Source organism: Mastigoproctus giganteus, chromosome 10, assembly GCF_048544385.1.
Source record: "Mastigoproctus giganteus isolate SK-2022 chromosome 10, ASM4854438v1, whole genome shotgun sequence".
Classification (NCBI taxonomy): domain Eukaryota; kingdom Metazoa; phylum Arthropoda; class Arachnida; order Uropygi; family Thelyphonidae; genus Mastigoproctus; species Mastigoproctus giganteus.
This window is the reverse complement of record NC_143584.1, coordinates 85372996-85393549: the sequence shown is the minus strand read 5'-3', so window position 1 is coordinate 85393549 and position 20554 is coordinate 85372996. Positions and strand designations below refer to the sequence as shown.

The window sequence follows — 20554 nt, the reverse complement described above, 5'->3', positions numbered from 1 at the left end:
ATTAATTGGATGTGGGTTTTTTTTTTTTTGGCTGATGCTGCATAAGCTTGCTTTCTTGCATCAAATGCCTCTACTAATGCTAAAAATGCTAATTGCTTTACATTTTTAAAAATATAATGCTTACTCTTTAAGAATGGAAGTTGTTTAGAAAATAAAAACTGCTTTCTATTCTTTTGACAGATGATAGTGTATTTTTTTGTGAAACTGAGTTGCTACAGGAATATATTTTAAGTGATTTTGGACTCATATGGAAAGGTACAAAGTCATCACCAAGTCCTATTGCATGGAAATATGGTCAGGCAAGTAATCCTGGATTTTATTTATTTTTAATTATAAATGGATAGTATTTGGAATTTGCATACATATTGCAAAACTTTTAATTTCTGCACATCTCCCTTGATTTGTTATTAATCCATATAACATATGGATTAACTCTTTCAGAGAATTTTTTCATGATTTATAGTCCCATACTCTATTCTGAGGTTTCTTTGGCTTGGGGGAATGGATGGATTATATTTAAATTTGGAATGTACATTTCAAAGAATGCAAAAGAGATTTACAGGAAAAAGTTTTTCAAAATTTCCGCCAGAATACAAAGAAAGAATGTTATTCCATTTCAGAACCATAATTGTTCATTATTGGTTGATATCTTTTTGTAGCCATAATTGTTGTAAGTGAAGGTCAGACTTAACAACAGTCACTCGCAGCATGCATATCAAGCATAATGTTTGGTATGCCCCATATGATGTTGCTTTTTGAGAGCTGCAAGAGTGCAAATAGCAGCATAATAAGATTAGCCCTAGCCAAACTTCAGTGATTCAAATCAGAGGAATGAGGCAGCCATGATGCTGTAAATCCAAGCTCAGCTTGTTCATATGTGAAAGAATACCATGCACAAACACAGTTATTTGAAATACTCTATTATTTGAGCCTTGCTGTTGCAATGATTAAATAATCTTATCACATAAGAGGATGTGTTTGATGACATTATAAGTTTATTGCTTGTTGGGAGGAGTTAGAACAAGCTGACCTTCTCTTGAAATTGCATCCTCATTCGGGAAGTGTTTCAATAGTCTTTGAAGCTCCTGTACATAGAATGCATCATTGACTCACTCCCCTTCAGGTAAAAAAAATCCTTTTGAATTACATCCTATGCATCAAAAAACATGATAAGTATTATCTTGATCCTGAACTTCTGTAAACAAATCATTTCCTTATTCACATGCAATTGATCAGTGATCATTCTGAGGGTCAAACGATGCTCTCTTGCTGCAATTTACTGAACTTTTGCAACTCTCTCCTCGTTTCGAGAGGTTGGCAGATTCCTACTTCTTGGGTCATCACGAACATCCTCACATCTATATTTAAACCACTTATACCATTCAAATACACTTCATTTCATTACTATAAACAGTTTTTAACATATCATACAGATTTTCATATCATTTTCATAACATATCATACAGATCTCTTACAGATTTTCTTAGTTTAAAGCAAAATTTGATGTTATATTTGTTCATTGCTCCATTGCAAAATTGTGACATGGAACTTCAATGCCATTAACAAAACTGGTTATTACTTGCAACCTTTCAGTCTACTGGGCAATCTTTCTATCACTATCTGTTGGAGGAACTTTGAACTACACATACCACTTCTGGTTTTTTTTTCAAACTCATTGAACATGACTGCAACAGCACCAATCTGGGTACTTTATGCCATGTCTTGTATGATAAAGACCATATCTAGTATTGTATGAATAATGCACCGTCACAAAAAACATGTTACAGGTCTTGTGCATAGCCCTCTTCAAAAAAAAAAAAGTGGGGCCAGTGAGAAAGTGATCTCTTAAACCACTGTTTCATTTAGTTGAATGGGCAGCATTTGTGGATTGAATGTGGAGGTTTTATTGAAATCTAGTGTTTAGGATGATCACATGTGCTCTTTGCTTCCATTCATGCTAGAAAGTTATGTGAAAAACAGTCAACTTTCTGGATTGTTAGTATAATCTGGTGTCGTTGATGGATCTTGCACAGGTAAGTAACAATGAGGTATATTTTTTTTTTAAGAGGGGAAAAAACAACAAACATGAACAGAGTTTGCTTTCTCTATTCATGTTTGCTTTTTCCCCTCTTAATCTTGTATGCCTACATTTCTTGATTCAGTGATCAACAAAGCACTTGGGATATATAACTTAAGCAGTTCCATAACAGTACTATGTTTTTTCCCCACAATCCCATGCCCATTCAGCTATTGCTCTTGTTAAGAATATACAAGATTGCACAAACTCAAGTATTGTGTTATTGATTGATGATGATCTCATTGGAAGAACTTCATCAAGGAATTTTACTAGCAGGGAAAAGGAGGTGATTGTCCCTCTATAAAAGGCAATGGTCAAGCCACGCCTTGAGTACTGTGTACAGGTCTGGAGGCCTCATTTTAGGAAGGATGTAGATTTACTTGAGCATGTACAGAGAAGGGCAACAAGATTGGTGAGGGGAATGAAGGGATCCTCTTACCAAGAGAGGCTTAAATTCTGCAAATTGCAGTGGCTGGAGACTAGGCACCTGCGTTGTGATCTGATTGAGGTGTATAAGGCCTTGAATGGGTTGAGCATACTAAATTCTGATGGGATCCTTCCACTTGTTCAGATTACGAACCTAAGGGGGCACAAATTCAAATTAAAAAAGGACAGATATAGAATAGATGTGCGTAAATTTGCCTTTAGCAAGCGGGTGGTTAATTGCTGGAACAAACTTCCATCTGTCGTTGTGGAAGGAGGAACTGGACAGGATTTGGAGGGAATGGTGTGGTTTTTTTTTTTTTTTTGGCTGATGCTGCATAAGCTCATACACTTGCATCACATGCCACTACTACTACTACCTTCAGGTAGAGAGTAATTGATTGTTGGAACAAACTTTGTCTTGTGTTATGGAAGTGAATGTTAAAAAAAATTTAAAGAAGGATTACACAAATTATTAGAGAGGATGGGCATATTTAATTTGGTAGTTTTTTTTGGGGGGGGTGAGGAGAGCCAGTTTCTGTAAGTCTGCTTCCTCATTTGCTACTAATAAATTCCAGGCAGTGACCTTTTAATTAAAAGTTATTCAGGAATGGGATCAGCATACCAGACAATTTATGAAAAAATAAATTAATGAAAATAAAAAAACAGTAATGATAATTTAAATAAATTCATGCCAATAAATAAATAAAATACAGAAAAATGTCAAATCTGACATTCTTCGAATGTAGAATTTGCTGGATTTTTGAAAATTCCAGTTTTTTTTAAAGTTATGTACATAGCCTAGGTGTTTGAAGATATTTTGTATTTCTGTATTATATACTCAGCAAGCTCAGGTGAGCTGATAGCACAATTTGATGCAGTCACATTAGAGATAAGATTTAATTTTACAAATTTGTGAATTGGGGAGGCAGTTTTGATTGTCTTATAAACTAAATATGTTTTTTGCTATCTAAGTAATTTAAATTATTGTCAGAAATTATATTTGAATATTTTTATTAGATAATGTAGCAGCTCCAGAGAGTGATAGCTATCATTATTAAGCCAAAATTTCCACAAACCACCCTGCTGCCAGATATATCTTAGGCATGGTATGCCTAAGAAATAAAGCTTGTGGGTTCAGATCCAGTTTTGCGTATGGGTTTTGCGATTGTCCAGTATTTTTTAATATGAGATATAGAAGAGGCTAACTATTATAAGGAAATACAGGGTGTCTCAAAAATATTGGTACAAACGTTTAGGGGAGGTAGGTAACATCTAAAGGAATGTGAATCGCATAGGAACCCATAACCGGAAACGTCGCAGGAAAGTAGTAGCTGAGGCACAAGAAGCAGAAATGACACACGACAGTAATTAGTGGCAAACATTTATTTGACATAATATTAAGAATGGAGTACGAGATGGATGCATTTCATGATGTTACAACAGATACATGATGAGACGCGATGCATGCATGACACCGACACAGCATGGATTGGCGGACACAGTCGAACACACCTGGAGTTTTTTGACAGTAGCAGCAGCAGCGCAGACGAGTCTCGCCATGGGATCCATTTCTGTCTCCACAGGCGATTCATACACGATAGATTTGAGGGCCCCCACAGAAAGAAATCAAGGCTTGATAAATCAGGTGGGGGCCAGGCAACGGGTCCACCATGGCCAATCCATCGACGCCCAAAACGCCTGTTCAAATGGTCACGAACACACCTTCCATAATGGGCAGACGCCCCGTCATGTTGAAACCAAATGTTGCGTCTCACTTTTGCTGGAACATCGTCAAGTAACCTTGGTAGAACTTGTTCAAGAAAGATCCGATATTTAGCGGAGTTCATGTGAGATGGTAACAGGTATGGGCTGACTAAGCAGTCACCGACCATACCTGCCAGCACATTTATTGTGAAGCGATGTTGTGTCGCATTGGGGGGGGAGGCGCCTCCGTAGCCAGGTGGGAAGGAGCAGCAGTGCGTAGCACACGCTTCTTGATTAGACCGGGGTTCGAGCCCGTCACCACCAAATACGGAGGATGCGGAAAGGTCAGGGAATGACCACCGCATATCCCGGAGCAATATGGCCTTAGTTGCTAATGCTCCTAAAAACCAAAATAACAAACAAATTGGGGGGGGGTGCACACCGTGTGGGTTGTCGTGAGCCCAATAAGGAGCATTGTGCTGATTGAATAAGCCTTCCCAAGTGAAATAAGCCTCATCCGTGAACAAAACATATGCTGGAAAATTCAAGTCTTGAACATTTTCTTGGAGAAACCACTGTGCAAAAGCCACACATGCAGGATGATCTTGGGGGAGCAGTAACTGAACCCTTTGGAGATGAAAGGGGGTGTAAGGAATCGTCGTGCCAGACACGCTGTACACTGCAACAAGACACTCCTAAGGCAGAGGCAGCGGCGCGTGTGCTGGTAGAAGGATTATTCTGGACTGCATTCAACACACTTTCTTCAATGGCGGGAGTTCGCGTCAAACGTGGCCTGCCCGCACTACTCCTGTTATCTCTAAATGACTCATAATCGCACAAATTTTGATGCACACATGCAAACAAACGGTGGTCCAGTACATGTCTGTCTGGGAAGCGTTCTCCATAAATTCGTTGAGCGGTTCGTCCATTGCTCTCTGCTAATCCATACACTAGGTGCATTTCTGCCAGCTCACAGTACATATATCGATGCATGTTCTTCGTGCGGCGACTACTGCTTGAATGAGTAAACCAGAAATTTTCCCTCTGGCGAACTGATGAACAGTGGCGTGCACCGACTTACGGTGACGTAGTAGTAGTAGTAGTGGCATGCAATGCAAGAAAACAAATGTATGAGCTTATGCAGCATCAGCCAACAAAAAAAAAAAACAAAAAAAATCGCACCATTCTCTCCAAATGCCTGTCCAGTTCCTCCTTAAATTTATTCAACCTATCAACTTCCACAACGACAGATGGAAGTTTGTTTCAGCAATTAACCACCCGTTGGCTAAAGGCAAATTTCCGCACATCTATTCTACATCTGTCTTTTCTTAATTTGAATTTATGCCCCCTTAGGTTCGTAATCTGAACAAGTGGAAGGATCCCATCAGAATTCAGCATGCTCAACCCATTCAAGGCCTTATATACCTCAATCAGGTCACCGCGCAGGTGCCTAGTCTCCAGTCACTGCAATTTGCAGAACTTAAGCCTCTCTTGGTAAGAGGATCCCTTCATTCCCCTCACCAATCTTGTTGCCCTTCTCTGTACACGCTCAAGTAAATCTACATCCTTCCTAAAATGAGGCCTCCAGACCTGTATGCAGTACTCAAGGCGTGGCCTGACCATTGCCTTATACAGAGGGATCACCTCCTTTTCCCTGCTAGCAAAATTCCTATATATCATTGACAAAACCCCATGACCTGCCTTGGCAGACTGTCTGCATTGCTCAGAAAACTTCATATCTGCCTGCACAATTACTCCCAGGTCTTTTTCATTTTCTACCACCTTAAGTGTAGTACCACACAGTTGGTACGTTTCTCTGGGGTTACTTCTAGCCATGTGCAGTACTTTGCATTTGTCAAGGTTAAACTTCAGTTGCCACTTCTATGCCCATCTGCCCAAATTATCTAGATCCTGTTGCAGTGGCACACTGCCATTACTGTCATTAACAACCCTGCCAACCTTTGTATCATCTGCAAACTTCGACATTAAGCCTGATATACTTTCATCAAATTCATTGATAAATATACAAAACAACAGTGGACCTAACACCGAACCCTGTGGGACACCACTAATAACATTAGTCCAAGAAGAGCAGCACCCATTGATTACCACCCTCTGTCTTCTCCCACTTAACCATCCTTTTATCCATTGTAGCAACTTACCCTTAATACCATTCTGCTCCAATTTGTACAGTAGTCTTCCATGTGCAACAGTGTCAAAAGCTTTCCTGAAATCCAAATATATGATATCAAAATTATTTTTTGCATCCAGTTCCTTTGTAACCACATCATAATATCCTATCAAATTTGTCAGACAAGACTTTCCCTTAACGAACCCATGCTGTGTCTGAATTATTGCTGCAGTCTTGTCTAGATGATCCTGCAATGCAGCTTTAACCAGTGACTCCATTATTTTACCCGGAACAGAAGTTAAACTAACTGGTCTGTAATTACTCGTGTCACCCTTCGATCCCCTTTGTGAATTGGAGATACATTTGCACATCTCCAGTCCGTGGGAACCTCCCCTAAGTCCAAGGATGCTCTCATAATTATGGCTAAGGGTTTGCTTAGTTGCTTTGCCACCTCCTTTAATATAACTGGATAGATCCCATCCGCCCCAGGTGCTTTTCTTACGTTTAACTTCAGCAATTTCTCTTCCACTTTGCTCTCTGTTATTACAAAATCATTAAGTATCTTGCTACAATTTGATAACCTTCTGCCATTTTCAAACCTTAATAATTCCTCACGTGTGAATGTAGATGCAAAATACTCATTCAGTTTGTTTGCTATCTGAGCAGGATCATCAACAGTCGAACCATCGATGTCAAGTGGACCAATCAGATTCATCCCCTTCCTTTTAGAGTTTATATAAGTAAAGAAATCCTTGCTGTTTTTCTTAGCATCTTTTGCCAAGGATTTCTCGTAATCTGCCTTCGCCTGCCGAACCTCCTTTGTCACCTGATTACAGATTAACTTATATCTGCCATAGGCTTCTGAGTCACTTGATAATTTATATGCATCCCATGCATTTTTCTTCTCTGTTATGAGTCTCATTAGTTCATTTGACAACCATTTAGGCCTAAACCTTGAACAATATTTCTTAATAGGTATGAAACTTTTAGTAGCTTCCACGATTAATTCGTTGAATGCTTCCCACTTAGAATTTACTGTTGATAACATCGTCAGTTGATCCCACTGTACAGAATTTAAAAACTGTCGGAGACCACTGTACTCGCCTTTACGGAAGCAAAAACCCTTTCCTTTATCCCTGATGGTAATTAAATCTTTAAGTAAATCCCACGTCAGTACACTGTGATCACTGCCACCTAGTGGTTCTTTTATCTAACGTTTTTATTTAACGTTTCCGGTTATGGGTTCCTATGCGATTCACATTCCTTTAGATGTTACCTACCTCCCCTAAACGTTTGTACCAATATTTTTGAGACACCCTGTATATAGGTGTTAAAGGAGGGAATATCATAGTGCTATTTATCAGCATAAGTTAAGATCGTGGCAGAATTTGTTAAGAACCGCAGGAAACAGTAAACCTTGGGGACTACTGTATAAGTTGACCATTACTAAAAAGATAGAGCAGGATGTATTTCACACAGTAATAGTAGTTGGTAGGGAAACAGTTAGTTGGGAGACAACTATTAAAGTTGTCATAGACAAACTGTTTCCCGAGGATTGTGTAAGTAATGATACTCTTGAAGAGAGCAGATAATAGAGACTGATAATAGAGGCTGGACAGTAAAATCCAAGACTGGATTTTACTGTGCAGCAACACACAAGAAGACTATAGAAGCTCATTTTATGTAACCAGAGTGTATGCAGAAGGTTAATACAACAATCTAGTCAGACATAACAGCAAAACATTAACTGGACATTTAGGGTGTCAACAGAGTTGTTGAGATCTGTATGAACATAGAATGTAGAGAACTCCATAGCCTTGGTTTCCTTGAAGATCAACAGTGCCTAAGCCAAACATCAATTTCAGTCAAAGGTCTTACCTTGCATTGTGCAGTTAATGCTGTAGTTGGCTCATAGAGCAGTGGAGATCAGTTCTATGGAGTGATGAATCTTACTGTGCCCTATTAAGATTAGAGGGGCAAGTGTGGGTGTGTAGGATGCTTGGAGAATATCTGCTGCTGGAGATCATTGTTGACACAACTCTGGCATCTGTGGAATGGCCTTGGACCTTTGGTGGTTGTATGGTGAAACATGAACGCTGATGGCTATCTTAACATTGTGGACAATTCTATGCTTCCTACAATGTGGCAGTTCTTTTGTACAGACTCAAGTTTGTTTCAACTGGTTAATGCCTCATTCTGTATCATCAGTTCTATTCAGGAATTGTTCATGGGCATGAATGTGCAAAGGTGAAATGGTCCATGTGCAGTGCTACTAAAAATCCTGTGGAACACTTATGGAGTGAATTGAAATGTTGGGTGAGGACCAAACCAACAGATCATACATTGTACAAAATTTTTTTTTGTACAGTGTACAACAGTCATTGGTCATTGTTCTGCAGGAGGAATAATGGAGGACTATACCTGTTGCAGTCTGTTGTTTATTGGTGGAAAACCATCCTAGGAGGGTGAAGTGAGTCATTGTAGCGAAAGGGGATTGACCCGCTGTTGAAGTGAGTGGCAATGATTTCAGCATGGAACCAACATGTGTCTGGATTTTTTGGAGACATGTATATGTCTATCTTTTTCTTTTCTTATTCTTTAGAACAAGATAGTATTGTTGTAAAATGGCTAAGTTTAATGATGTTCATGGAGTGGGTGGATGACGTATACCTTTGTTTTATTCATTCTCATTGTTCATCAGAGCAGTCCAGGATATGAATGTGTTTTGAGCCATGTCAAAATAAATAGAGCAGAACTGGTTTATCTATGCTAAATAAAATGTTGCAGTCCATTTAAATTATTTAGAAAATTGTGGCTTGGTTATGAACAGGCATTTAATGCAGATTCACCGAGGAAGTAAAGAAGGCCACTGCTATTTCGGAAAAGTTTTAACAAATATTTTTATTTTATTGTCTTGTAACTTCTTGTTTTGTTTTACAAGTAGCATTAATTAATCTTTTATAAAAAAAAAAAAAATAGTTAGGATGGAATGGATGAATCCCACAGGTACAAACATAGGCCTTGTCCTTCCATTCCATTCCATCCAAAACAGAAGCATTAAGATCAGTATTCTAAAATCCTTCTCAATCAGAGCTCTCTTCATGTGTAGTGGCACTATCCTGGAAAGAAAGAAAGAGAGAGAGAGAGAGAGAGAGAGAGAGAGAGAGAGAGAGAGAGAGAGAGAGAGAGAGAGAGAGAGAGCTAGCCTTTATTAAGACTGTGTTCATAAACAATGGCTGTCCCAAATCTTTTATCCCACCTCTTATTACAGCCCCTAACAACCCAGCCCAGGAACATTTCATAATGACCCTGTTTTTGCCATGTATACATCAGTAACAAAATAGTGAGATTAGCCAAAAGGTGCAACATCAAAACTAGGTTTGTCACCTCCAAATCCTTAAAATAGTTGTTTAGACACAGGAAATCAATGGACAAAGGAACAGTCTACAAGATTAATTGCCAGAACTGTGAGGGATGTCACATAAGTCAAAGGAAGAGGAAGCAGGCTGGCTCAAAGGATAATAGTTAAGTGTCGTGAAATGCAACGTGATGGCCTTGGACACTGCACTGCACTACATGCATAGGAGGAGAGTTGCAAGTGGGATTTTCCCAACACAAGCATTCTGATATCAGATAAACATCAGAGTTATCTATGATGAAACATTTTATATTAGAATTCTGCCAAACACGATCAGCTGCTCAAAAAGTCTGATTATCAACAAGGACATGGTCCAAGTTTTCAAGAGCATAGTGCCAGATTAGACACCACTTTGTAGATGGGTATGCCGAAATCGGTGACAACTTATCTCTACAAAGTGTGTCTAGTCCAGCACTCTGCTCTTGAAAATGTGGACCATGCCATTTTAATAATCAGACTTTTTGAGCAGTTAATCATGTTTGGCAGAATTCTAATATAAAATGCTTAGAGAATCAGTGAGAATTGCAGTGTGAACCTCTCAATAACACGACTTTCACAAGAAGCATCCCTAGCTGTCTTCATTCTCCCTGCTCACTTATACTTCTCTTTCCTTCATTTCCTTTTTACATGCCATGTTGGTTATCTCTCTTAACCTTCTCTACAGAATTTTCTTCAATATTTATTATCATCAAGCCATGTGATATTTACAGCAGACATGTTATGGCGAACTGTGTAAAGCCTGATAGAGTTCCTTCAACCTTTTCTGATGCATACTCTGCTTAAACTAACTACTATAGCCACTACTATAGAACCGATCAGGCTAGTCGGGTGGGTAAAGTGCCTGCCTGGCAACCTAAAGGTCGTGCGTTTGAATCCCGCCTCAGGCTTGGATCAGAGTAGAAAATGCAAAAACTTTGGGAGGTGCATTATGGCCACAGAAGCTGATGTGCCAACAAAAAAAAAAAAAAAAACTACTACTATAGAACCATGTTTATGTGTCATAGTTAAAGTTAATGTGTGTGTATATGTATTTAAAAACCTATGTATATTCTTCTTCTTTTGATGCCGTCTCTTATTAGACGTTTGCAATTACCACGCTGTACTTCTCTCTGTCTTGGGCGAGATGAAAAAGATCCTCAGCTGATCCACCAGTCCAGTTGCAGATGTTTTTCAGCCAAGAAAGTTTCCTCCATCCTATTCCTCTCTTTCTCTCTATTTTCCCCTCTATTATTACTTGAAGCAATTTATATTTCAAATTTCTAAGGATGTGTCCCTGGTAGGCAGTTTTCCTTCTCTTCACAAAGCTCAACAATTCATGTTTTCTTCCTACTTTTTTCAAAACTTCAATGTTCGTAATTCTGTCTATCCAAGATATTTTTAGCATGCGTCTGTAGATCCATATTTCGAAGGCCTCTATTTTGCTCATGCTTGTTGTTTTTGGCATCCAAGTTTCAACTCCGTATAATAGTATAAACTACACATAGCACCTAATGAATTTCAGTCTGATTGACAGATCTAGAGCTTTATGACACAGCATTGTTCTGTATTTTGTAAAGGCATTTCTCGCAACCTCTGTTCTTGCTTTTATTTCTGCTTCTGGATCTAGATCAGCATTTAGCCAACTACCAAGGTTTTTAAAATGAGCCACTCTATCTATTGGAGCTCCATTCAATAATAGCTGGACTTGGCTTACTGGCGATTTACTCAGTCACGTATTTGGTCTTGTTGACATTGATTCTTAAACCCATATTATTACACTTGTTGTTCATAAGTCTAAAAGCAATTGGTCATTATATTTTCTGTGAATATAGCAGTATCATTAGTGTATCATATATTATTTATCAGCTGACCATTTATTTTAATTCCTTCTTTCCTTTCCTTTCCTTTCCCGCAATGTATTTTGGAAAATAACTTCAGAATAGATGTTAAATAGCATCTATTATATCATCTAGTATATTATAAGTATATATCTGTTTTCATCTCTGAAGAAGTGGAAATCATGGGATCTACAAAACATCAAATTAGTTTCAGATAATTATTGATGCTTTTCATTTTGTCAGCGTAGGCACCTGCATGCTTTGCTGTATTAATATCAGTTTTCTACTGCTATAATAAAAGCTTGCACATAGCTCAGAGTACCTCCTTTTTTGTTTATGTGCAATTAATTTTGGGAATGCATAAATTTGTATTAGAAAATTAATTTTAAATACCACTGCAGTGGTTTTCTGGCAGAAAGAGGGATCTGTATTAAAAGTTTTATACATTCTGATTTCTGAGAAATGGCAGCGATTGGAATGGCTGCAACTAAACTATGAGAAAGAAGTGTGCCTATAATACTCTAAGAGTTTAGCCTGTAATTATTTTCCTATCTGAAATTTATTTCATTCAAATTTCAGTAGGCTTACTCTCAGTTTTCAAATATATGTAAAAACAGTTATGACTCTTTTAATGGTGACTGCTTTAAATTAAAAATATTAAAGCATTCGGTGAAGGTAAAGAAAGCCAACACGAGAATGACGAGAAACATCTGATAACTTACGTGGAAAATTAGTTTCCCAATACGGTACTCTAGCACTGCTCGCTTGGTAAACAGACAGTAGGTGTTATCGGTCTGGAGCAAAGTCAAGAACAACTTCTGAGTATCCTGTAACTCAGAAGCACTAATGGTAATTTGCCCTAATCGCCGCTTTCCATAATGGTGAAAAAAAGGTCAGGTTACTTCCACTTGAATCCCATGGGAGCTTGAATCCCTCCCAAAATGGAGGGAGTAACCTAACCTTTTTTTCTTTAGAATCATGGGTGGACTAGCGCAGAAGTTGTTTATTAACAAAATATAAATTTTTTATTATTGTACTTTTATTTTTTAAGACACTCATGCGAATACACACACATCATAACATCAATCAACACCTCAATAGCTGTTCGCTATATATATAAAAAGAATCTTTCTTTCTTTCTTTCTTTTCCTATTATTTCCTAACCTAACGTTTAAGGTTAGGTCACGAAATATAAGGAAACCTTTTCTATTATTTCCTAACCTACCATTTAAGGTCAGGTTATGAAATATAACGAAAAATAGAGAAACCTTTTCCTTTTTTCGTAACCAAACCTAAATCAACAAAATAGTAAAAACATTCATGAACTCCAAAAATCTGCTTTTAATAATGAGAAAAAAACATAATGAAGAACATAAAAATGAATGGAATGAAACTTTTATTAATTTAGTTTTCATCAACTGACATTTTATTTTCCTTACAAATTTCTTCCATCTTTAAAAGATTCATTGCTACTATTACCTGTTTACTGTTCATCACAAAACTATTATGCACTATTCTTTACTCATAAATACATATTATAATGCCAACCAATGACTGCACAGTAGCTTGTCATCTGTCGTGCCCACCACCAATCATTTCATCATTTGCCACGTCTACCTATCAATCAATATAACGTTCTCGACTTTGCTCCAGACTGATAACACCTACTGTCTGTTTACCGAGTGAGCAGCACTAGTCTGGTGTCGGGAAACTAATTTTCTGCGTAAGTTATCCAACTCGTGTTGGCTTTCTTTACCTTAGCCAAGCATTCTAGTAATTTAAGCTCTGGCAGGATAGTAACTATAAAAATCTGTTCAGAAAGAGACAAGTTAGAATTTTTCCATTACTGCAGGCATTTTTAGAGTCCCTTTTAAGCAGGGTTGAAATAACTGATTGAAGGTGGAAGTGCATTTTTCCCACAATTTTTCTTCGATTTGCAATTCCAGTAAGGCAAATTGATTTAGAATACATGGTTTAGTAGTAATTTCATGATACTTTATGGGCTGAGTTTCTTGGTACCAAGGTATAGGGCTCTGTGAGAATGAATATTAATAGCTGAATCGTTTAATAACTTATCCTAATTGCACTACTCTATTGGAATAAGCAGCTGCCTGGAAAGCAAGGCCCTGAGGATTTCAAGGAAGGTTGGCAGTCATCGTGGAACAAATAACCACATGGGCTGTGTTAGGGTAAATAAGCATAAGAATAGGTGCATGTGTACTTGCATGTACACCAATGCTAGGAGTATAGTAAATAAATTTGATGAATTTGAAGAGCTGGTAAAGAAATCAAAGGGAAATATTGTTGCTATATCAGAGACATTGTGTCACCCCGATATACAGAATTGGAATTTGGGTAGTGCAATGTGTACAGAAAGAATAGACAGGATAGAATGGGAGGAGGAGGAGGGGTCAGGTGTGTTAGTTAAGAAACACACAAAATCAAAGGAAGTGCATCCAGTTAATATGGGTGGACAATGCAGTGTTGAGTCAGTTTGGTGTGACATAACCAGGGGGAGGAAACAAAATTGAGAGTAGGAGTGTACTATATAAGCCTAATTATTCTGATGAGTACAACAAACAACTGTACAGACAAATAGAGTGAATCAGATTGTCTTATAATGGGAGATTTTAACTTCCCAGATATAGAATGAAACTTGTGCATTGGTCACTCACACACTAGCAACACTTTTGTGGGTTTATTGGATGATTGATATATGTTCAAGAGGCAACCAGAGGGAGTAATAATCTTGATCTCATTATCAGCAGTGATTATTCATGCATTAAGAATCTGCAGTTAAAGGAACCACTAGGTGGCAGTGATCACAGTGTACTGATTTGGGATTTACTCAAAGATGTAATTACCATTGGCGGTAAAGGGAAAGGTTTTTGCTTTCATAAAGGTGACCACAGTGGTTCAGACAGTTTCTAAATTCTATATAGTGGGACCAACTGATGATATTACCAACAGCAAATTCTAAATGGGAAACATTCAAGGAATTGACCTTGAAAGCTACTAGGCTTTTCATATTGACTAAGAAATACTGTTCAAGGTTTAGGAATAAATGGATGTCAGATGAATTAATGAGACTCGTGACAGAGAAGAAAAATGCATGGTACGTATATAAATTATCAGAAAACAGAGATGCCTATGGTAGATATCAGCTAGTCTGTAATCAAGTCACAAAGGAGGTTAGGCAAGCGAAGGCAGATTACAAGAAATTCTTGGCAAAGGATGCAAAGAAAAACAGGAAAGACTTCTTTACTTATGTAAACTCTAGAAGAAAGAGGATGAATCAGATTGTTCCACTATATCGATGATTCAACTGTTGATGATTCTGCCCAGGTAGCTGACAAACTGAATGAGTATTTTGCATCTACATTCACACATGAGGAATCTGTAGGGAAGTGGGGGAAAGAAGCTTATCAAACTCTAATGGCGAGTTAAATATTTTGTAATAATTGAATGCAAAGTGGAGGAGAAAGTTTTGAAGTTAAACATAAGAAAGGAACCTGGGGTGGATGGGATCTATCCAGTTATAGTAAAGGAGCCAGCAAAGGAAGTAAGCAGGCTTGCCATGATTATGAGAGTATCTTTGGACTCAGAGGAGGTCCCCACAGGCCAGAGATATGCAAATGTATTCCCAATTCACAAAGAGGGAATTGAAAGGTGACATGAGTAATTACAGACCTGGAGCACTTCAGGATTATCTAGACAAGATTGCAGTTATAGTATAGAAACAGCATGTGTTTGTTAAGGGGAAGATTGGTCTGACCAGTTTGATTGTATGTGGTAACAAAGGAACTGGAAGCAAAAAAATAATTTTGATATCATATACTTGGATTTTAGGAAAGATTTTAATACTGTTGCACATGCAAGACTACTGTACAAATTGGAGCGGTATGGCATTGAAGGCAAGTTGCTGCTATGGATAAAGAGATGATTGAGTGGGAGAAGAAAACAATCATCCAATAAATCCACAAAATTCTTGCTTAGTGTGAATGAGCAGTGGCCTAGAGTGCAGGGTGCTGGGGGTTTCGGGGACTGGTGGGAGTCATCATGAAACAAATAAATATATGGGCTGTGTTAGGATAAATAAGAATAGGGCATGTATACTTGCATGTACACCAATGTAAATAAATTTGATGAATTTGAAGTGCTAGTCAAGACATCAAAGGCAGATATTTTTGGGATATCAGAGATGTGGTGTCACACATATTAGGAATGCAGAATTGAATTTGGGGAGGACAGTGTGTACAGAAAGAATAGACAGGATAGGAAGGGAAGAGGGGTTATGCTGTTAATTAAGCAAAACATAAAATCTATGAAGTGCATCCAGTTGACATAGATGAACAGTTGAGTCAATTTGGTGTGACATAAGCACTGGGAAAGCAAAAATGAGAGTAGGAGTGTGTTATAGTCCTAATGATTCTAATGAGTTCGATGAACAATTGTATAGAGAAATAGAATGGGCCAGTAAATCAGATTTTGTTATAATTGGGGATTTTAGCTTCCCAGATATTGACTGGAACTTGTGGGTTGGTCACTCACACACTAGTAAGACTTTTTTGGATTTATTGGATGATTGTTTTCTGCAGCAGCATGTTCGAGAGGCAACCAGAGAGGGTAATACTCTTGATCTGGTTATTAGCAGTGAACATTCATGTATTAAGAATTTGCAGATAAAGAAACCACTAGGTGGCAGTGATCACAGTGTACTGATGTGGGATTTACTTAAAGATATAATTACCATCAGGGGTAAAGGAAAGGGTTTTTGCTTCTGTAAAGGTGACTACAGTGGTCTCAAACAGTTTTTAAATTCTGTACAGTGGGACTAACTGATGATGTTACCAACAGCAAATTTTTAGGGGGAAATATTCAAGGAACTAATCGTGGTATGCTGAGCTTTTCATATTGATTTAAGAAATATTGTTCAAGGTTTAGGTCTAAATGGATGTCAGATGAGCTAGAGAGGATTGTGGCAGGGAAGAAAAATGTATGGGACGCATATAAATTATCGGGCAACCTAGAAGCCTTTTTAAAGGTTGCTAAGAAAAACAGCAACGTCTTCTTTACTTATATAATCTCTAGAAGGAAGGAGATGAATCAGATTGGTCTACCTGGTATCAATGGTTTGACTGTTGATGATCCTGCTCAGATTGCTGATAATCTGAATGAGTATTTTTCATCTACATTCACACATGAGGAGTTAAGGAAGGAAAATGCCAGAAGTTTATCAAACTGTAACAGGGTGCTTAATGATTTTTAATAACTGAGAGCAAAGAGAAGAAATTGTTGAAGTTAAACATAAGAAAGGCACCTGGGGTGGATGGGATATATCCAGTTATATTAAAGGAGGTGGAAAAGGAAGTAAGCAAACCCTTAGCCATAATTATTACAGCATCCTTGTGCTCAGGGGAAGACCCCACAGACTGGAGATGTGCAAATGTATCTCCAGTTCACAAAGGATAATTACACACCAGAAAGAGTAACGACATGAGTAATACAGACCAGTTAGTTTAACTTCTGTTCCGGGGAAATTGATGGAGTAACTGGTTAAAGATGCATTGCAGGATCATCTAGACAAGACTTCAGTAATAATTCACACAAAGAATGGGTTTGTTAAGGGAAAGTCTTGTCTGACAAATTTGATTATATACTATGATGTGGTTACAAAGAAACTAGATGCAAAAAAATAAATTTGATATCATATACTTGGATTTCAGGAAAGCTTTTGATGCTGTTGCACATGGAAGACTGCTGTGCAAATTGAGCAGTATGGTATTAAGGGCAAGTTGCTACAATGAATAAAAGAGTGGTTGAGTGGGAGAAGACAGAGTGGTCATCAATGAATGCTGCTCTTTGTGGACTAATATTATTAGTGGACTCCCTGAGGGTTTGGTGTTGGGCGCACTGTTGTTTTGTATATTTATCAATAATATTGATGAAAGTATATCAACATCTTCCATGTGCAACAGTATCACCTTTTGATACTGTTGCACATGGAAGACTGCTGCACAAATTGGAGCAATGTGGCATTGGAGGCAAATTTCTGCTATGGATGGTTGAGGGGGAGAAGACAGAGAGTGATAATTAATGGACACTGCTCATCGTGGACTAATGTTATTAGTGGAGTCCCTCAGGGTTCATTGTTGGGTCCATTATTGTTTTCTGTATTTATAAATAATATTGACAATGGTATATCAAGCTTAATGACCAAGTTTGCAGACGATACAAAGGTTGGCAGGGTTGTTAAGGACACTACTGATGCTATGCTGCTGCAACAGGATCTGGAAAGGTTGAGCAGATGGGCTGAGAGGTGGCAAATGAAGTTTAACATTGATAAATGTAAAGTACTACATATTGGGAAACAGCAACCCCAGAGCAACGTATCAACTCTGTGGTACTACACTGTCAGTGTAGTACCACAACGTATGTGGTAGAGAATGAAAAGGACCTGGGGATAATTGTGCAGGCAGATATGAAGTTCTCTGAGCAGTACAGACAGGCTGCAAGAGTAGCTCAATTGTGTCTTACCAATGATATACAGGAATTTTTCTAGCAGGGATAAGGAGGTGATTATTCCCTTGTATAAGGCAATGGTCAGGCCACACCTTTAGTACCGTATACAGGTCTGGAGGCCTCATTTCAAGAAGGATGTAGAGCTGCTGGAACGAGTACAGAGAAGGGCAACAAGATTATCGAATGGAACAAAGGGTTGCTCTTACAAAGAAAGGCTTAAGTTTTGAAAACTACAATGTCTGGAGACTAGGCACCGGCGAGGTGATCTGATAGAGCTGTATAAAGCCTTGAGTGATTTGAGCATGCTCAGTGCTGATGGGATTCTGCCTCTTGCCCAGAATACTCACCTGAGAGGGCACAAATTCAAATTGAGAAAAGTCAGATGTAGGATAGATGTGCAGAAATTTGCCTTTAGCCAACAGGATCTAGAAAATTTGGGCAGATGGGCTGAGAAGTGGCAACTGAAGTTTAACATTGACAAATGGGTAGAATAGGTACTGCATATGGGTAGAAGTAGCCCCAGAGAAACGTACCAACTGTGTTGGTTGGTGGGTTGGTTTTGATTTTATTAGTTCATTATCAACTAAGGCTATAATGCACGAAGACCAGGTCACCCCACTGTGTGGTACCACACTTAAGGTGGTAGAAAATGAAAAACATCTGGGAGTAATTGTTCTGTTATATAAGGGAATGGTCAGGCCACATCTAGAGTACTGTGTTCAGGTCTGGAGGCCTCATCTTAGGAAAGATGTAGAGAAGCGGGAATGAATACAGAGAAAGGCAACGCGATTACCGGTTGGAACAAAGTTTCTGTTACCAAGAAAGGCTTGAGTTCTGCAAATTGCAGTGTCTGGAGACTAAGCACATGTTAGGTGATCTGATTGAGGTGTATAAGGCCTTGAATGGGTTTGAGCAAGCTCATTGCTGATGGGATTCTTCCTCTTACTCAGATTACTCACCTGAGGGGGCATAAATTCAAATTGAGGAAAGACAGTTGTTGGCTGGAATTTTACTTAGTGGCAGTAGCACAGTCTATTGGTTCTCAGTTTCATATGTTTGTTGTTTATGTTTAAGTTATTTTGTCTAGTTTAGTATTTTCCACCAGAAGGTAAAATATTTTGAAGATTCGGCTTGCTGAATTTTATTTCATTAGTTTGTGAAAAACAAAATGTATGATGTATGTCTGTAATGATAAAATTTTGTTCAAAAAAGTGTTTTCCTATAAAAACTCTTAAGGGTTGTTGTTATAATGGATTCACAGCCTGGGTCATAAAGACTGAAAAGAAACAGGGATGGACAGTATTTTGAAGCTGATGACATTGAATCAGCTCTTTATAATATGCCATCTGATACTGAAATAGAATTTTATTCAAATGATACAGATTCTGAATCTTGTTCAAATGCATTTGTTGATGTTAGAACACCTCAAACAACAGATACCAGTATTACTTGGAGTGATAATTCTTCACAGATGAAATCCATTTACTAAAAAAGTAGTGCCTACTTATTCCAGCATTCCAGAGAAACAAAAAAAGTAAAAAAAAAGTTACTCCAACAGAAGTGCTCCACATAAGCACTGCAAGGCACACATATAGGACCCTCATAAATATAAACACGTTTGCAACAAATTGAAACTGTAGCTATCCAATATCAGAAGGAGGAAATACGCTTCCTCTGCGAGTTATTTTGGAATTTTCAGGAAACACATGCATATTGACTCGTTGTTATTTGTTTTATGGCACATCAAAATCTTAGATCATATTATGCCAGTGTATTGTGTGTCCAAATGTGTGTTCATGAACCAATTTATATGCTGAAAAACCTTGCACTAACTTGCTCGATTAGTAAATTTCCTGTAGTGTGAGGTGTTCAGCCCTAAAACCCTTTTTAGTCTTTACTGTCACTACAGTAAAGACTAAAAAGGGTTAGAGTACATTAGAGTCCACTGTGCTTCAAAACAGTGCCATCTGGGTGGTGGTATCTGCTGAGAATAAGTAAATTAGTCTTCTCTACTGGTGAAGCATTGCTTATTTGAGGTAGTGCAGTATCAGGACAACTCATTCTGAAGGAAGTCACAATATGAGATGTAACAAAAACAATGCCATTCCATCTACTTCGGTGATTTACTATGAACTAAAATGATGCTATGCACTAACTTGTTTGATTGAAAAACCTTGAATAACTTGTAGTGTAAAAATCTGCCTCCTCTGCCTAAGATTAACTGACTACAGCCCTAATTGAAAAGGCTTTTGAGAGTTTCTCTATTCTCAGATAGGAATCAAACCCAGACCTGTTTGAATGAGTGACAAGTGGTGAAACCACCAGAAGAAATGGCGAATACATGTGCTTGTACAGATATAATCATGATAAATCATATGAATTAGATTACAATGTGGAGTGGCACCGTGACCAGTTTGCCAAAAAATTATCAACCAACCTGGCACAAATTAATAAACAAC

General features: G+C 38.1%; 1 protein-coding gene across 1 annotated transcript in view; it reads left to right on the top strand.

The window, feature by feature from the left end:
* Positions 1 to 20554, top strand: part of LOC150079131 (annulin-like) — a 189911-nt gene that overhangs the window by 38018 nt on the left and 131339 nt on the right. The window contains exon 3 of the mRNA XM_090382963.1: positions 181 to 299. Coding sequence (XP_090239089.1) covers positions 181 to 299 — 119 coding nt within the window. The remainder of the gene's footprint in view (positions 1 to 180; positions 300 to 20554) is intronic.